The sequence below is a fragment of the Mobula hypostoma genome, chromosome 17, assembly GCF_963921235.1.
Source record: "Mobula hypostoma chromosome 17, sMobHyp1.1, whole genome shotgun sequence".
Classification (NCBI taxonomy): domain Eukaryota; kingdom Metazoa; phylum Chordata; class Chondrichthyes; order Myliobatiformes; family Myliobatidae; genus Mobula; species Mobula hypostoma.
In genome coordinates, this window is record NC_086113.1 from 38,732,039 (window position 1) to 38,750,832 (window position 18,794).

At 39.2% G+C, this 18,794-nt stretch overlaps 1 protein-coding gene across 2 annotated transcripts in view; it reads right to left on the minus strand.

Annotated features, from left to right (window-relative positions):
• Nucleotides 1-6,797: 6,797 nt before the first annotated feature.
• LOC134357938 (sodium/hydrogen exchanger 3-like) overlaps nt 6,798-18,794 on the minus strand; it is a 172,984-nt gene continuing 160,987 nt past the window's right edge. For both annotated transcript variants that reach the window (XM_063069730.1, XM_063069729.1), the window contains exons 13-17: nt 18,287-18,460; nt 14,166-14,232; nt 11,860-11,952; nt 11,082-11,322; nt 6,798-6,936 (exon numbers count right to left, since the gene is read on the minus strand). In XM_063069730.1, the coding sequence (XP_062925800.1) occupies nt 6,933-6,936; nt 11,082-11,322; nt 11,860-11,952; nt 14,166-14,232; nt 18,287-18,460 (579 nt within the window). In that variant the 3' untranslated portion in view covers nt 6,798-6,932. The remainder of the gene's footprint in view (nt 6,937-11,081; nt 11,323-11,859; nt 11,953-14,165; nt 14,233-18,286; nt 18,461-18,794) is intronic.

Sequence of the window (18,794 nt, forward strand, 5' to 3'; positions counted from 1 at the left end):
AGCACATCTTCGTATCTCTAAGCTCTTCTCTTACTTTTCTTAGTTCAGCCGTTAATTGCAATATAGCCTCTCTTATGTCTCTATCATCTCCTTTGCTTCCAGTCGCTTCCAATTCTTCCTCCTCTTCTTCATCTGTGTTCTCTGCAGAATCCAATTCTGACTCTGAGTCATTTTCAATTGCAGTGGCTGTCGGTTCTTGTAGTTTGCGTTGTGTCAATTTGCGCATGCGCATTTCCGGTGTCTTCTTCGAAGAACCCGTTACCACCGCCATTGCTCCCTGTTCTACCGAAGGAGATCCAACCTGAGTCCGAGGCTCCATCGTTGCAGTAGGCCCTTTTTTCTTCCCCGTCTCGCGGCTGCTTCGCAACAGCAGACTTCTTTTGTTGCGGTTTAGGAGGCATATCGTAAAGTAGTCTTACAAAGTTTATAAATAGTTTTCAGAAAATATTCATTAACTTTGTTTTGTTTAAACGGTACTTTACTGATTTGTTGCGGGAGAGCTGGATTTACACGTCTCAATCTCACGTCATCACGCGACGCCCCCCAAAAATTGAATTCAAGAGGACAACTAAACAGGGAATTTGGCCTTGACAGATGTTGCCTTATGTGGGGATAGAGTGTTGCTGTACCACCCATGCAGAGGGCTGAAGTATTGGAGGAGCCACACGCCGGTCATCTAGGCATGGTCAAAATGAAATCGTTAGCTCACAGCTTTGCCTGGTGGCCTGGGATCGATCAGCAGACGGCCATGCACTGTTCAGGATGCCAACACATCCAGAAGAAAGGTGCCCAGAGGTGTCAGAACCTCTTCCTGCAGTCCCATAGTCAATTCCCACAACCATCATGGAGGAAGCCCCAGAACTTGACAATGTTTCACAGCCTCAAGTCTCACCTGCCAAGCAGAGTGCCCCTCTTTTGTCAGGAAAGACATTATCCCACAACAGTAAGAAATACTTCCCAGGGATTAAATGTTTCAAATGGGACAACTTAAAATTGACTACGTTGTGGATGCCTTTCCTACCAAATGCAATAAACATATACAAGATTATCTCTGTGTGACAGGAGAACACACATCATTGTACAATTGTCTCTGTTTTATTATTTCATATATCATTTTTGCACATTGAAAATTACTGCACATTGGTACATTATTGTGTATATTATTCTGTACTTTATTAGTTAAGTCTGCACACTAAGTGTGTTTTTAAATGCTGTAGTGAAAGAATTTCCCACTCGGGATCAAAGTATTATTATTGTAGTTGTATTATATAGTATACTGTATATCAAGTTGAGATGTATTCTATATTGAGATGGAGTTTACAACTAAGGAGGAGGATTGTTGTGTACCTAATATTTCAGTAACATTGTAAATATATTGTTTGTTAATTCTTCATTGTTTAAATGATTCATTGTGGGTTATGTGTAAAAGTATGTAAATACATACGTTATTAAGCCATCACGTCATATTGCTCACCTCACTAAAATAAAAACAAAACTGAACACAATTTCCTGGCTCCATGGTTTCCTTTCAATGTGTTTTGTTTTGGTGCTACAAAGCATAACACTCAACACTGACATGACTTTCCTCAGAAAAACTAGCTTGAATTCCAGATTTTCAACCGTTCACTTTCAGATTTTGGAAGGAAAAGCATTCGCTTTGTAAGGAAATTCTCACCATCCCTCATACCATTCAGTTTCAATGCAGTCTGCATCATATGGTGCAATAGCACTTTAGTTGAAATGAGAATGCAAATTGTTACAGTGCAAACCATTTTACAGCTGCCACAATGCCATTAGCAGTAAAAGAAATATAGTTTTCCTGTAAGAACAACTCAATTTAAGGGCTTTTCAAAGACTGCAACAAAATAGGCAAACTCGAAACTGATTAGATGTTCAAACTTCAAATTGATCTCACCTGCACCCTCTTAGTATTAATCCATTGTAAACAAGATATGTGCCAGGAGTTTTATCTGTTTTAAAAGTGATGAAAAGGGAATGTGTGAATTCAGCCAGCAACACGATCCAGTCTGAGATTTGCAGCAATGGTGCATTTAAAAATGTATGTTTAATCAAGCTGGTTGAATGATGGCTGAAACAGGACTAATTCCAGAGAATAATTAACTCAGTCCTCCATTAAACAAATCATTCAGAACTCAATTCATTGATACAGATCTGAATGACATGGTCAGGGAATTCATTACCCATGCAAACAGGTAAAAATGTTTTAAATGCAAGGGAAAGTCTACTTAGTTAATGTTAAAACATTAACTTCAAAACAAAGCCCTAACTGGAAATGGAATTCCTTTCTCATCATTCAAGTTCTACTGACCTGGGTAAAGGTTTTAATTGGTGTCATAAGACAAGGTTAAACCAGCTGAAACAGCTTGGGCTAAATCAACTGGAAATAGACAATTGGGATTTTACAATGGTTGCATTTAAGTGGGAAGGTGTATTCTGGAAGAGGGAATTCTAGGGTTGGGGACCAAGAGACAGGGGCCAAGGTAATAGTTGATGAAAATTGGAGAAGGTAAAGAGGCCATAATTAGAGGAAGGCAGGGATTTCAAAGGTTTGAGAGCTGGAGAAGATGCCAAATAAATATAAAGGGAAGATTAGAGAGATTTTAAAATAAGGAGGGTGAATTTAACACAATATTGGTAAATAGGCTTCAGTCTCTGATGTGAAAACAGAAGCAAACAGCAGTAAGATGGAGCTGAGGATGAGATACAAAATTACTGTCCAGTCAGAAGCAAAATCAACCCGGCCACTAAAGAAAGGCAATTCCTTCATCATGACCACTGAAAATATGTTATGAATTATATATTTACTTGAAAATGTTAAGAAATGGTGACTGAATGACATTTGCCATAGGGTATATAAAAGTGTTAAAGAATAAAATTAGTGCTTTCTCAAAAAAGAACCAATAAAAGAGATATAAACATGGAAATGAGTTGTATGGACCAACTTGTCCATTACAACCAGCTGCCTTCCTGAGTTTTCCCATTTGTCTGCATTTGACCCATACCCTTCTAAACCTTTCCTATTCATAAACCTCTCTAAATGTACTCTCGTTAACCCCAGCCTCAGGTCACACCCTCTTCTCATTGCTACCATCAGAAAGGAGGTACAGAAGCCTGAAGGCACACACTCAGTGAGTCAGGAACAGTTTCTTCCCCTCCTCCATCAGATTTCTGAATGGACATTGAACCCATGAACACTATATACTTACTATAATTCAGATTTAATATGTATTACAATGTACTGCTGTCACAAAAACAACAAATGTCATGCCAGTGATATTAAACCTGTTTCTAAAATGTCTTTAATGTTGTAATTGTAATCACACTGACTATTTACCCACCACCCTCTATGCAACAACTTGCCTTTCAGAACCCCTTTAAGCCTTTCCTCTCTCACTTTAAACATGCCCTCTAGTTTTATACACTCTACCCTACTGTCCTATGCTACTCATGATTTTATGAACCACATAAGGTCTCTCACAATCCACCATATTTCCTTGAAAAGGAATATTGAGGATTAATATTGAGTTCATTTGCTCTTTCCAGGTTTGCACAATCTGGAAAATAAAGTCTACCATCTTGCTATCAACAACTGCCAAAGAACAGTGTTTGGCTAGTTTAGCATTATCATAATGTTTTTTTTAAAATCAGGAATAACTTTAATTTATCCATCTTAGTGGTGTTACTTCAAAAGTTAGTCAGAACACACGGTTTTGTATGTCTATAGATGAGACCCAAGAGTGCAAGTCACCCAAAAGATGTTACCATCAGAACAGCACAAGGCTAAAATTCCAAGAGCAAAGTTTAAAACTGCCAGACTTGTAGTTTAGTGTTGAATCAAGGGAGACAACACATACTTAAATGGCTAATATGCAATCTCCAGCAGGTAACAGACAACAAACGATACTGAATTTTCTCATCGAACTATTGACAGACAGTTCCGTTCCAACTCAAAAGGTCAGCGATCTCAGTTTAATATTTAAGTCAGACTGTTTTTCTTGGCTAACAATGGAGAGTCGTAGCCTGCTAGTTCTGTATTAATTTTAAGCTTTCAACCCCTGGCATTTTAAAGTGAAAGGAACTGAAAAATATGATCCAAATTCCAAGGTGTTTGACTGTTTCTACTTTAGTAACACTGTATACAAATGTACAAATATTTCTACATTGTAGATACTCTAAACTAAATCAGAAAGAGTGATCAGCACATGCCAAAGGCTAGTCATATTGCTGAAGGTTGGCATCTACGTCAGCTGCTGTTTTGTTGGATTAAAAAAAATCCACCATTTCCTTTTAAAATTTTATTTTAAAGTTAAAATATATTTTTACTCGCAACAAGAACTAGTAAAACTTTAGACAAAATGCAGTATTAATCAACAAATATAAAACATATGGAAGACAAATTAACCAGAATTGAGAAAGACATGAATGTACATTATCAAACTGGCAGATTTGGAATATATACAACATTTGATTGGCTGGCACATGAAAATAGGGGTAAAAAGGGACAAACGAGCCTGCACCCCTTCAGAGCCCTCACTGAAGTCAAACATTATCTTTACCCAGTACCATCACCTCCAAAGAACCAGCATTTAAAGTTCAGCCCATCAGATCTTGCATTTGCAGTGTGACTTAACAACACACTGAAGCGTTCTAATAGACACTGACAAGGTATACCATTATTCGACAAAAGGGAGTGAAAGAAATGAAATTTATAAAATATCTAACAAAAAACTGAAAAACCATTGACATACTAAAGGATCAGGCTTACCAAGGCAGTATCTTAGTAATAAATCATTCACATATAATGTCTATTATTTTACACTGAATAATGCAGGAAATTACTTCTGTTGTGTACAATATACACTGTGAGTAATTATACAGATGAATTGAATTATTCCTTTTATGATGGATGCCCAATTTTAATTGCATCTGATGGGGACCTCAGTGAAATCCTACACATCTCATGAGGCTGGAGTTCAACCTTGGCAACTTAGAGATACTTCATATCGTAAGCCAGAGATATTATATCACTAATGTGGAGAACACAACTGCATAGTTTGCAAATTCTCACTGTCATTTACTCCACATGGCAAATGTTTTTTTAATTAAAAGTTTATGCCTTAAGAAAGCAGCAGTTGGCTCTTGTTGGAACATTATTCTACAACTATGCAGCTTGCGTCAATCACCATACAACTTCAGCGACTTGGGAGAGTGAAGGGTTAAGAAGTGAGGCAGGTGGAAAATTAACCTTGATGGCTTTGGCTTTGTTTCACATGCTCTATTTTCATTGGCACTCACAACTGTGAGTTAAACCCATGACGTCTGTATTGCTTTAGCACTTGGGAGTGGGGGGCGAGGGTGAGGGGTTGGGTAGGGAGTAAAAATAATTTCTGCCACAAATACTCTCCAGTTTTAGTATCAGGCTCTTACTAATAGTTAAACTTCAGAGCAGCTATATTTGGGCGAGAATACCTAGATTCCTTTCACCACAATGGGTGGAGAAAAGGGAAGAGTGCATGAACTACTTTTGGTAGTCAGTAAGACCCATTTCACGTGCACAATAATATTTCCTCTTGTGTTCCAAAGCACAAATACAAGTCCAATTTGGATGAAGTATTTTGAAATCCTCACAGCATTAAAAAAAACCATTCAACTCACATGGTACAATTTTAACTTCCATTGTAGCTTGAGATGATAATTCTCAAATTTTGGCCATAAGAAATAACTTGAAACATATCTTTGCTAAAGCCTATCACAAAAATTTACATATGCCTTCATTTTACTGTCACCAAAATGTGAACATTTAATCAAATTTCACAGCCTAAATATCAACTATATGTCCAAATATCACCTGAAATTTTAGTGTTTTTTAAAAAGAAACCTTTCACCCCCATTTCTCCCGGAGATAACAGGGTGGTTAACTTCCATGGCTCATTGGTTTTACCGCACTTTGTCACTAATTCTAATTAAATACTTTAAAGACAAGAATGAAAACCCAATTGGTAACAAAGCCAGAAATACCTTAAAATAATAAATTGAGAATAAGATGGAAAAACATCTTGAAATAAGTTGCTATGCCCCCCATAAAATTTGAAGAGGAAAAATTTCTGCATTTTCAAGATTTGTTCCCTTAAGACTCCTGTAGAAGTAAATGTGTTTTATAAGTAGAAAATGACAGGTATCACTTTCTGAATGGAGTGCTCCGATTATCAATATTTGTGCACTGTTGAGGAGTTTCACTGAGGTTTGAATGCCATAACCAGATGAATAGTTGGCTAATTAACAGGCTTTATGTTTTTGCTGGTGAAGCAATGGACTGTTGTGCTTAAAACTGTGTTTCTTCTTGTTCCAAGGAATGAGGAGGAATGTGGCAAGAGACTGGGAGAGACCCAAGTTTCTGGAGAACTGGGTAACGCAAAGGCTTGGGTCGATGGAAAGAACGGCGATTCTGCACTCGCTTGGCTGCTGCAGAGTGCATCTTAGTGTCTTTACTGATCAATGGCTTCTGCTCCTGTGCCACTTGGTCCTTTGGACTACTGTCCTCTGCCTCTTCATTAATTGTCTCAGTGTATTGCACTTTTGCTTCGAGTTCTTTGTTGTCAGGACGAGGAAGCTGGTCGTCTTCATTGAGGTTTGCTTCACTGACCTTATCAACAGGTGCTTTTGAAACAGTTTCAGTAGAATCTTCCTCTTGTGCAGCCACATGTTCTGAAATAGTGGGCACCTGCGATTCTATGGTTTCCAGTGAGGAATAGTTCTGTACCCAGTTCTTCTGGAGATAAGATGGGAAGACCCTCGAGGGCCTTTCAGCATTTGAATCATTTTGGCTTGCTTGTTCATCTTTCCAGGAAAAGAGTTTCTCATCCAGGTTAGAAGGGCTAGGTAATGGAGGGGGACTTGGGATTGTCTTGGTGTTACCTGCACAAAGGAGAAAACAAAGGAGTCAGCGTAGGAAAACAAGAAATTGTATTTAATCATCCATAAAACTGAAAAAAATAACACCTCAGTCTGTTCGCAAATTATTCATCTCTTGTCCTCTTCTTTTATTTATTTGCTCATGGGATGTGGATATTACTGGCAATCCCGGATCTTATCTATTAATTTAATAGGGATTTTTTTGCTGAATTGAAAACACAGCAATCAACAAACAGGAGGAACTTAGCAAGTCAAATGGCATCTGTGGAGGAAAGGAATTATCACGGCTTTCGGTTGAAACCTTGCATCAGTGGAGGGGGGAGAAAAGGATATAGGAGCAGAATTGGGCCATTCAGCCCATCAAGTCTGCTCTGCCACTGCATCATGGCTGATTTATTATCCCTCTCAACCCATTCTTTTGCCTTCTCACTGTAACCTTTGACTCTTACTAATCAAGAATCAATCAACCTCCGCTTTAAATATACTCAATGATTTCGTTTCCGCAACTATCTGTGGCAATGAATTCTACTGATTCACTGCCCTCTGAAACTCCTCGTCATCTATTCTAAAGGGATGTCCTTGTATTCTAAGGCTATGCCCTCTGGTCCTAGACTCCCACAGTATTAGAAACATCCCCTCAATATCAATTCTATCGTGGCTTTTCAATATTTAACAGATTTCAGATCTTCCTCTTATTCTTCCAAATTCCAGTAGGTATAGGCCCAGAGCCAGCAAATGCTTCTCATACATTAACCCTTTTATTCCTGGATCATTCTCATAAACCTCCTCTGGACCTTTCACAATGCCAGCACACCCTTTCTTAGACAAGGAGACCAAAGCTGCTCACAATACTCCAAATACAGTCTGACCAATGCCTTATAAAGCCTCAGCATAACATCTTTGCTTCTATATTTTAGTTTTCTGGCAATGAATGCTAATATTACATTTGCTTTCCTTACTACTGATTCAACCTGCAAGTTAACATTTGGGGACTCCTGGAAGTGCATGATTTCTGAATTTGCTCCACGCTTAGAAAACAATCGACATCTTTATTCTTTCTACCAAAGTACATGATATACACCGTATTCCATTTGCCCAGTAACCATTGTAAAAAGCACAAGGGGGGTGCGGAGTGAGGAGTCTGAGATGATTGACAAACTAGGGAGGGGCGAAAGATGACAGGCAGGCTATGGCAGGTAGGAGAGGGATAAGTGGGCAGAATTGGGCATTCCTCCAGCAGATTGTGTGTTGCTTCAGACTCCTGCAGCTGCAGTGCCTTGAACTGAAGAGGTAGTTAAGAGCCAACCAGTCAATGGGACTGGGGTCATATTTTGGCTAGGCAAAGTATAGCCAATATTCTTCCTTTCAATTAATTAAGGTAGGCTTTTGTAACAATCTGTTAATTTCACAGTTACCATTACTAGATTTTACTTTAGAATTTTAAATTTTATTTAATTATTTTAGTGTGAATTCCCCAGCCGTATAGTTATGAGCCTGGGATCAGTGCTCTAGAAACTTTCTGAATATTAAAAAATGGAAAAACACTTTGGAACTAAGAGAAAAACATTGTCAATATTTGTAGAATTTCCTATAGTTTGGCACTTTCAGAATGTCTTATTCAAATAGTTATTCAAAAATCAATATCATAATATTTTAGTGTCAAACCCAGTTTATTAACCCCAAACTATATTCCACTTATCTTCAGAACTGGCCAATATTAAATTGATATTAAACCTGTAAACGCTTGAAAGTAAAGGCATTTTGGCTAACGGCTGAACTCTTCTTGTTTCAGGCAAAGACAAAAAAAATCTTGACTCACTGAAAATTTGCAGAGTTTTCTTATGACTGGACAGCATGTAGCCCAGACTAAGATCTTCACTAAATAGAAGCTCAGTTTATACTTTGTGCAAAATACAATTTTCCACTAAAGGCAGAGGGAGTTAGTGTTCTCTGAAAAAAAAATTCACTGTGTCCTCATTATCAGATTGAAAAAAGCTTTAATTCATTTTTGGACCTAAAGTTTGCTCTAGATATTGAATGAGATCAAACTGGAGAATCAGAAAGCTGCAAGATTTTGACAATTTAAAATAATAAATAAATCATAAATCAGCAACAAGGTGGAACTGATAGCCACCTGAGTTTGTATACAATACTGCATTGTTTCAGGAACTCGGTTCACTTCATAATCTGAGATATTAGTACTATTGAGAGTCTACTTCAGACCAGTACTTTTTCCATAGCAAACCACAGCTGAATCTAGATATAAACAGAAGGAAATATGCAGCAGATCGGAAGGGTTAGAATTAAAGTGATTAAAGAAGTGCTGGAGAAAAAAAATAAAGTCAGTTAATAAGAGCTTCAGTGAAGAGTTAATGAACAGGCAATTTAATCAGTAAACTTCCAAAACTAACAGTGCTAGGTGATGGCAGGCTTAGCGTTGTGAGGAAATAGAAAGGTGCATTTCCCATATCCCGCAGAATGCAGATGGATCACAATCATTTGTCAACAGCTTAAGATTCAGGTTAATAGCCTTGTGCTCAAAATAAAATCTGCAGTTGTCAAATAACTCTTTTGTTCAAATGAGTTATTTGAAGTGTTGATCCCTCTCCTAGATGGCATCATAAAACTGGAGGGGTATGTTTGCAAATTAGGGAGTGTCAGTGCCAAGATTAACTTTTCAAGCCACTTCAGAGGCCTCAATCCACTTTGGACAGTCAACAAATCAGACAGTGTGCACCAGGCACTGAGTACAGTTCCCTTCTCACAAGTGACTAACTCAACTTTGTGAACAACATGACGAGGAACATTGACTGGGCAGTCATGGTCACATCTCCCTTTCCCCATTCCAATAAAACCCCAAAGTAATTGCAGGTCTTCCAGTCTTCCAGATAGCACATTATGAGCTGCCCTTTTACAATCTGCTCAAATATAGCCGTAAGGTATTGACAGATCTGAAAAAAATAGTGAAGTTAGAGAGTTAAGCATGAGGATAGAAAAAGCATATGTACAGAAAATGGGAGTAAGACTGTATTCAATAACCTATCAAAACATATAGGAGAGATATAAACAATAGGTTAAATTATAAGCTTTAAGAGATTTGAATATTATTTACACAAAATCAAATAAAATTCTTTTCTAATGTCTTTCAAGTATAAAGACTTCCTTATTGCTGACAAAATTTCTAAAATCTTATCTTATACTTTATTGCCTATCTGATATATATCCTTCGCTCTAAACTAATAATCAATAAATAGTTTCTATTCCAAATGTCCCACCTCTTCTCAGTTTTGAGCCTCTGTGAAATTACTTCAGGTATTTTCTGCTCCTATAAAAAAAACCCTCATTTTCCATTTTTACTGCATATTTGTATATCTTCATACTTGCAGCTACAAGATGAATTTCTGTTGTACCTGAAAATCCTTTCTATATACTGGAAACCAATCCTGTATCAAGTCCTGTGACTTAACACAAAGTCCCAAGGTTTTAAATGGATTTCACAATCATATCTGTATTTTAAAAGTCATACCACTTGTCCGAAAATCTCAGTAGTTTAATCATCTGAGGTTTTTAAATAAACTGTCATATTCTACCTTTATGTTACCCATACTTCCCTAAAAATTTAACTTTTTAAAGATTAAAATCAACTCCTCACAATCAACTTGACCAACTGTTTGATTCATTCCATCACTTATTAATACGCGCTTGCAGCTTCAAATGAACTTGGCCATTTATTTGTACATTATTTCCAGTCCTTTGTCCAAACCTTTGATGCAAGCAATGATGAGAAGCTACCCCAGAACACAACCCTCTGTGACACTACAACTCATTCCAAAAGTTTTCATCATCTTTGTATTTAATTTTTTCCCTTTAAATCTGTAATTCCAGCTCATTACATTTCCCTTTATTCTACACCTGTCTCCTTGATAGTGATTTGTTTCTGAATTACCACTTGCCCCCCATCTGTCACTCCCTCAGTTATTGGCTACTTGTTATTTTCTCTTAACTCAGCTGGTCAGCAACTCCACTTTTATTTCATAACAATAAATCTACTACATAATTGACATGTTTGCAAGTTCTGTGATTAATGGAAACCACTGAAGTTCAAAATGCAATGTTACGTAATGGAGTAAAGTGGATAATGAAATTACATTGATGATTCGGGTAGGAAAGACAATGGATGCTCCTCCGATATGTCTGCTAGTAAAAATGAATCAATGGACCGGTTGCTGAGCCGCAAAGGTGCAAGGCGCCTGAAGTTGTTGGGACTCCTCGGAAGCTGTAAACGCGCCCGCTGAGACGGAATGACTGTTTCTTCACTGGTCAACCACGGTGGAGTCATATGGATAATTGACTGATCCTCCTCAGAAGCAAAGCTTGGGTTATCGATTCCTGCAGGATTAATTTAGTTTTGCAAAAACAGATTAGTCAAGATAATATCTGAAGTATTCACAAGTTAATCGTTGGTCCAACCTAATCACATCACCTCAAACACTGACATGAGAAAACAATACAGCTGTAATGAAATCAGAAAGTTAGAATGTGACGTGACCACATCTCTGGGGAGAATTTTGTTCTTGGGAGTAATGCTTGACATGTAGCATTTCTGGAGTTTGGGAAATTATGACAGGTTGGCATCTTCCAGTATAACTGTTTGGCTTCAGAACTGACCATTGTAGGATTTACCCATTTTTAGATAACCATTCAGATTTGAATTATAACCCAATAATTCAGCCACAGTCACCAGAAAAGTGAATTTATGGGTGCATGTGCATCAAAAAATAATTATTTGACATTAGCAAAAGCAGTTTAAAAAAACATTGTGGAAAGCTCTCTGAAGCTGTATGCACTGGCTGAAATTTTCAAATATAACACACATAAGAGCCAAAATATCCATTACTTATCCATTCTGTGCACAAAGTAGATTACCATTTCTTGTTTCATCTGGTTCTGCACTTGGCGGAGTAATTAGAAAACTAATTCCTCCCTCCACTGTTTCATAATTGTCCTCTACGTCAGAGTCTGGAAGACATGGATAGGAGACAATTTCTAAGCATGTAACAGAACAAATATCATTCAGGTGATCACTTACTCTTTAGCAAATGTGCTGAATTAAAAGCAGATCATGCAAAACAAAATTCAATCTTTGGACATTTGACAAAAGATCTGACTGAAACAGGATTTAAAGATTCAATTAAGTGTCTGTAGAAGTTCTAGGTGCCAAGCAGTTTTAACAGAAATTGAAATTTTAATTAACAACTATTTTCTTTCTCTGTTTGGTGCAGAAAACCTGAAATATTGAGCAATAGCTGGCATGACAAATAGAGATGGGGATAGAGGTGTTGATGGACAGTACCTAAACAATTACATGACACATTAGATCTTTCGGCATTTACAACGCAACACACACAGAATGCTGGAGGAACTCAGTTTGTCAGGCAGCTTCTACACAGGGGCATGAACCATCAATGAGACTCTTCATGAGGTTCTGACTGTTCATTCCCCTCTATAGATTCTGCCTGATTTGCTGAGTTCCTCCAGCATTTTATGTGTTGCTCAAAATTTCCAGCATCTGCAGAATATTTTGTGTTTATGGTAATTTACTTGTATATGAAGATCATCCATTGAATAAGGGAACTTCCTTTTTACTTTGAGACAGCTGTAGCCTTTAACTTTCTCAGGTTGTTGCTGCTGCATAGCCAACTCAACTAATTCAGATCAAGGGTCTGGGATATTCTTGGGCTACAGGCCTCAATAACTCAACTCAAGTCAAGGAAACAAAATCTTCCAAAAGGATGTGCCTCAAATTTTTTCTGAACTTTCCCCACATGTAAAGCTCCAACTCAAAAGCCAACCGAAAAGCTTTCCCTTACTTTGGCAGGAAGGCAAAGGTAGAGCAGAAATGAGGCAAATTTGCCAGCAAAATACCTCATGAGTTACACCTCCCTGAGCAAACTAATATTAATCTCCATTTTATGGCAAATTAAGAGGAAGAAAACTTGTATTTATACAGCAGTTTGATGAATTTAATATAGTCTAGTGATTTTTATCAATAAAATCAATTTAAACCTGAATTTCTGTTGTAAAGGAGGTGCATTAATCAATTTGCAGACTGCAAAGTCGCACAGGCAATAGACATGATAAAGATTAGATCATCTGCTATAGTAATTAAAAGTTAAGGGACAAATAATGGATAGTTGGAATTTCCATGCTCTTCTTCAGAACAAAATCAATAGATTTTTAGTTTCACCTAAGCATGCAGCCAGTGTTTATTTACTTCCTCAAAGCTGACTTTACAACGTCACTGGAACTACATCACTGACTTATAAGAAGTAAAATTTGTTGTTTTGTGGCAGCAGTACAGTGCAAATACATAAGATTACTATAAATTATAAAAATAAGTTTGTGGTTTGTTCAGAAGTCAGACGGTGGAGGGAAAGGAGTGTTCCTGAATTATCAAGTGTGGGTCTGCAGGCTCCTGTACATCCTCTCCAATGGTAGTCGGAGAAGGGGGCATGGTGAGGGTTAAAGTTATAAACTCAGCCAGCTCCATTCCAGGCACACCAGAAGACATCGACAAGAGGGTGTTATCCATCACTAAGGATCCTCATCATTTGGATTGGACATAAGGGACCATCGAATGTCAGGAGTGGGCACCAGGAACCAGCTTGGACTTGTAAAAGTCTCTTACTGGAAAGATCACTTTAAAGAACTGTCACATGCACAATGATTTACACCCAGATAGTACCCTGATTAGAGACTGACACATATTTGTTGGGTTCTGAGATAATGCCAGTGCTGCCCAGGACAGTGATTGTGGGACACCAGGGAGGAAACGTCCAATTTCTTGACCTATGCGAGTGGAAAATGCTTAACCTCTGATTTTAGTGTGAATGGATATCTTCTGGGGAAATAAATAGCTCTGTACTTTTTCTTGTGTGGCTTTGTAGACTGTCTTTAGAATGTGTTGTCCAGGAACTAAAACAGGCAGATCCTGCACTTTATTTTGTTTTCCTCTTTCACTTACTTAACATTATTCAACATCCACAGTGACATGGTACAGTTCAGTCAAATCACACTAGCTGCTCTCAGGATCTTGGTTTACACTGGAGCTTGTTTTAGCCTCACCCACAACAATGTTGGCAACACAAAGAAACATCAATAAAACTGAATCATTGAGTCAGCATCAAAAGGTTTGGAAAGAGGTGCTAAGGAAAAATGCAATAAATGGTTACCTTTATCAACATGGAATGCAACAGTGTGTGTGGGGATCTTTCCATTTGACATTGCATCACCGTGTTTCTGTAATAAAATCAATGAAGCTGCGTCAGAAATCAAAGGGGCACTAGTTTTATGATGATTATTAGGTTAACATTTAACCTGTCATTTACTAAACAACATTTAGAAATTGTGTCTACAATCTTGCAAGATGTAGAGTGGAGCAAATGACTTTCTTTGGAACACTATCGTTGCATGCTCAACCCAGCTCTTCATTTGGGAGCCGTTCCACCAAGTGATGACAAGTTCAGTGAACAACTAATTATTCCCTTAATATTGACCTCCAAAAATGAGTGGTAGAAGGTGGAAGCGTGTAAAAAAGTAAAGAGTACAAACACCTTTAGAATCCATCACATGTATGCACAAGGAGGTTTCTTATCTTAGTTGAACTATCTACTGATGTTTATTAGATTCACAATTTCTTCGTCTCTATCTCTGGAGACAGCTTATCTATTGATGCCTATTATAAACTTTCACCATTCCCTCAAACTTAGCTGGTCGATTTCCAACACCTCCCTCCCCTTTCTCAATCTCTCTGTTTCTATCTCCAGAGACAGTTTATCTACTGATGTCTAATATAAACCCACTGACTCTCACAGCTACCTGGACTATACTTCTTCCCAACTTGCTACTTGTAGAAACGTCATTCCCTTCTCTCAATTCCTCTGTCTCTGTTGTATATGTTTTCAGGATGAGGTTTATCATTCCAGAACAAGATGTCCTCCTTCTTCAAAGAAAGGGGCTTCCCTTCCTCGCTGCCCTCAGCTGTATCTCCTCCATTTCATGCACAGCTGCCCTCACATCATCCTCCTGCCACCCCACCAGGGATAGGGTTCCTCTCTCCCTCACCTACCACCCCACCAGCCTTCACATTCAGCACATAATTCTCTGCCATCTCCAGTGGGATCCCACCATCACCAAGCACATATTTCCCTCCCCCATACTTCCTGCTTTACACAGGGATTGCTCCCTAAGTGACTCCTTTTGTCCATTCATCTCTCCCCACTGACATCCCTCCTGCACCTATCCTTGCAAGCAGAATTAAGTGCTACACCTGCCCCTACATCTCCTCCCTCACTACCATTCACAGCCCCAAACAGTCCTTCCAGGTGAGGCGACACATCAACTGTGAGTCTGTTGGGGTCATCTACTGTATCTGGTGCTCCCGGTATGGCCTCCTGTATATTGGTGAGACCTGACGCAGATTGGGAGACCGCTTTGCCGAGTATCTATGCTCCATCCGCCAAAAACAGCGGGATCTCCCAGTGGCCACCATTTTAATTCCACTTCCCATTCCCATTCTGACAAGTCAGTCCAAGGCCTCCTCTAATGTTGCGATGAGACTACATTCAGGTTGGGAGAGCAATACTTTATATTCTGTCTGGGTAGCCTCCAACCTGATGACAAGAACATCGATTTCTCGAACTTCCAGTAATTCCACACCCACTTCATTCCCATTTCCCTCTCTCACCTTATCTCCTTACCTGCCTATCACCTGTCTCTGGTGCTCCTCCCCTTTCTTCCATGGCCTTCTGTCTTCTCCTATCAGATTCCCCCTTCTCCAGCCCTGTATCTCTTTCACCAAGCAACTTCCCAGCTCATTACTTCACTCTTCCCACTCCCCCTCCCAGTTTCACCTCTCACCTTGTGGTTCTTCTTCCTCTCCCCCAACATTCTTACTCTGACTCCTCATCTTCTTTTCCAGTCCTGCTAAAGGGTCTTGGCCCAAAACGTTGACTGTACCCTTTTCCACAGATGCTGCCTGGCCTGCTGACTTCCTCTAGCATTTTGTGCATGTTGCTTAGATTTCCAGCATCTGCAGATTTTCTCTTGAGGTTTCTTACCCAACACTGCTCTTGGGTGAGGAGCACCGGAATGCCTCCCATGGCAACTGAAGAAAGAGGGAATGATTTCCCTCCACAAAACACCAGTGAATGGCATTCCAAACTCCTCTACAATCACTCTGAGCACCGGTGCCCCACTAGGCTGTGTACTCAGCCCCCTGCTGTACTCACTGTACACCCATGATTGTGTAGCCAAGTTTCCATCAAACTCAATATATAAGCTTGCTGATGACACCACAATTGTAGGCCGTATCTCAGGTAAGGATGAGTTTGAGTACAGAGAAGAAATTAAAAACCTGGTGGCATGGTGTGAAGACAATAACCTATCCCTCAACGTCAGCAAGACGAAGGAATTGGTTGTTGACTTCAGAAGGAGTAGCGGACCGCACAACCCCATTTACATTGGTGGTGCACAAGAGGAACAGGTCAAAAGCTTTAAGTTCCTTGGGGTCAATATCACAAGTGACCTGACTTGGTCCAACCAAGCAGAGTCCACCGCCAAGAAGGCCCACCAGTGCCTTTACTGCCTGAGAAAGCTAAAGAAATTTGGCCTGTCCCCTAAAACCCTCACTAATTTTTATAGATGCACCGTAGAAAGCATTCTTCTAGGGTGCATTACAACCTGGTATGGAAGTTGTCCTGTTCAAGACCGAAAGAAGCTGCAGAAGATCGTGAACACAGCCCAGCACATCACACAAACCAGTCTTCCGTCCTTGAACTCACTTTACACCGCACTCTGTCGGAGCAGTGCTGCCAGGATAATCAAGGACATGACCCACCCAGCCAATACACTTTTCATCCCTCTTCCCTCTGGGAGAAGGCCCAGGAGCTTGAAGACTCGTACGGCCAGATTTGGGAACAGCTTCTTTCCAACTGTGATAAGACTGCTGAACGGATCCTGACCCAGATCTGGGCCGTACCCTCCAAATATCCAGACCTGCCTCTCAGTTTTTTTGCACTACCTTACTTCCCTTTTTCTATTTTCTATTTATGATTTATAATTTAAATTTTTAATATTTACTATCGATTTGTACTCCAGGGAGCGCGAAGCGCAGAATCAAATATCGCTGTGATGATTGTACGCTCTAGTATCAATTGTTTGGCAACAATAAAGTAAACTCCCACAATGACGGTTGAGGAAGTTTGGTATGGCCCCCAAATCTTAAGAACTTTCTACGGGGGCACAATTGAGAGCAGCCTGACTAGCTGTATCACTGCCTGGTATGGGAACTGTACCTCCCTTAATCGCAGGATTCTGCAGAGAGTGGTGCGGACAGCCCAGCACATTTGTAGTTGTGAACTTCCCATGATTCAGGACGTTTACAAAGACAGGTGTGTAAAAAGGGCCTGTAGGATCATTGGGGACCCGAGTCATCCCAACCATAATCTATTCCAGCTGCTACCATCCGGGAAACAGTATCGCAACATTAAAGCCAGGACTAACAGGCTCCGGGACAGCTTCTTCCACCAGACCCTCAGACTGATTAACTCACACTGATTTGATTATATTTCTCTGTAACATTGACTATCCTGTTTGTTATAAATTATTATAAATTGCTATGATTGCACATTGCACATTTAGACGGAGACGTAACAAAGATTTTTACTCCTCATGTATGTGAAGGATATAAGAAATAAAGTCAATTCAATTCTTTTCTAAAGTGATCATTAGGTGTGTTTCCACCAACTGTTGAAGCAATGCATTCCAAGCACTAACTCCACAATCATAACAAATTGTCCCTACCACTTGCTGTAGTACACTCTAACACCTCCATTTCTCTAATTTCCAGTAATCAGCCCCCTCCCTTGTGCTCTCCCTTAACCCTCTGGCCCTTTTGCCGTTTCTCTTTCGCATCCACCACCCTCACGACCTGGCCATCACTCATACCTTCCTCCCATTGGTTCCCCAGCTCCTTTATTGCATGGTCTACTATCCTCTCCTAACAGAACTCATCTTCTTCAGCTCTCTTTCATTTATCACCTCCCAACTTCTGACATCATTCTTATTTTCCATCTACCTACCTCTCCCAGATGCCAAGTTCCTCCAGCATTGTTTCTGTGTGTTGCTCAAGATTTCTATCATCTCCTGTCTCTCGTGACTTACCATACACTGTCAGGAAGTTAGGGTTAGCTTCTGAGGTTAGTACTAAGATATTATTTACAAGAAATAACACAGCTATGTAAAACAAGGTTCTATTCTCAATGAAAATCCAGTTGGCATGCATTCAGTTTACCTTCTTCCCTGTTCTTTCTTTCTTTAAGTTCCTAAACTTGCTGTTGTAGTTGGTTCCAAGTTTGGTAGATTTGAAATTTTCAAGTCTCTTTTTCATCGTCCGCTGGAAAATCTCTTTATCTTGCTTCTCATCTTCATTACGTATTAATTTATGGCGGCTGTAATTAAGCCTGTACTTTAAAAAGAAACAATTGGGCCAATAAACATATCGCAATGCAAAAGATTTCACAAACTAACAATCTGATCACTTCCACTCTAATCCAATTAATGAGATTTAGATTTCAAGTTCGATCTTTAAGTTGTGATGAATGGTCAATCAAGCTAAGATGTCAACTACTTCTCTATGGATATTGCCCAGCCTGCTCAGTATTTCCAGTATTCTCTTTTTAGATTTTATGGTATCAATAATTACAGAACAAAGATCAGTGGAACATATTAAATGGCAGAACAGATTGAGAGCTAAATAACATATTCATGATGCTAATTTTTAACTGAAAAAATGAAAATTT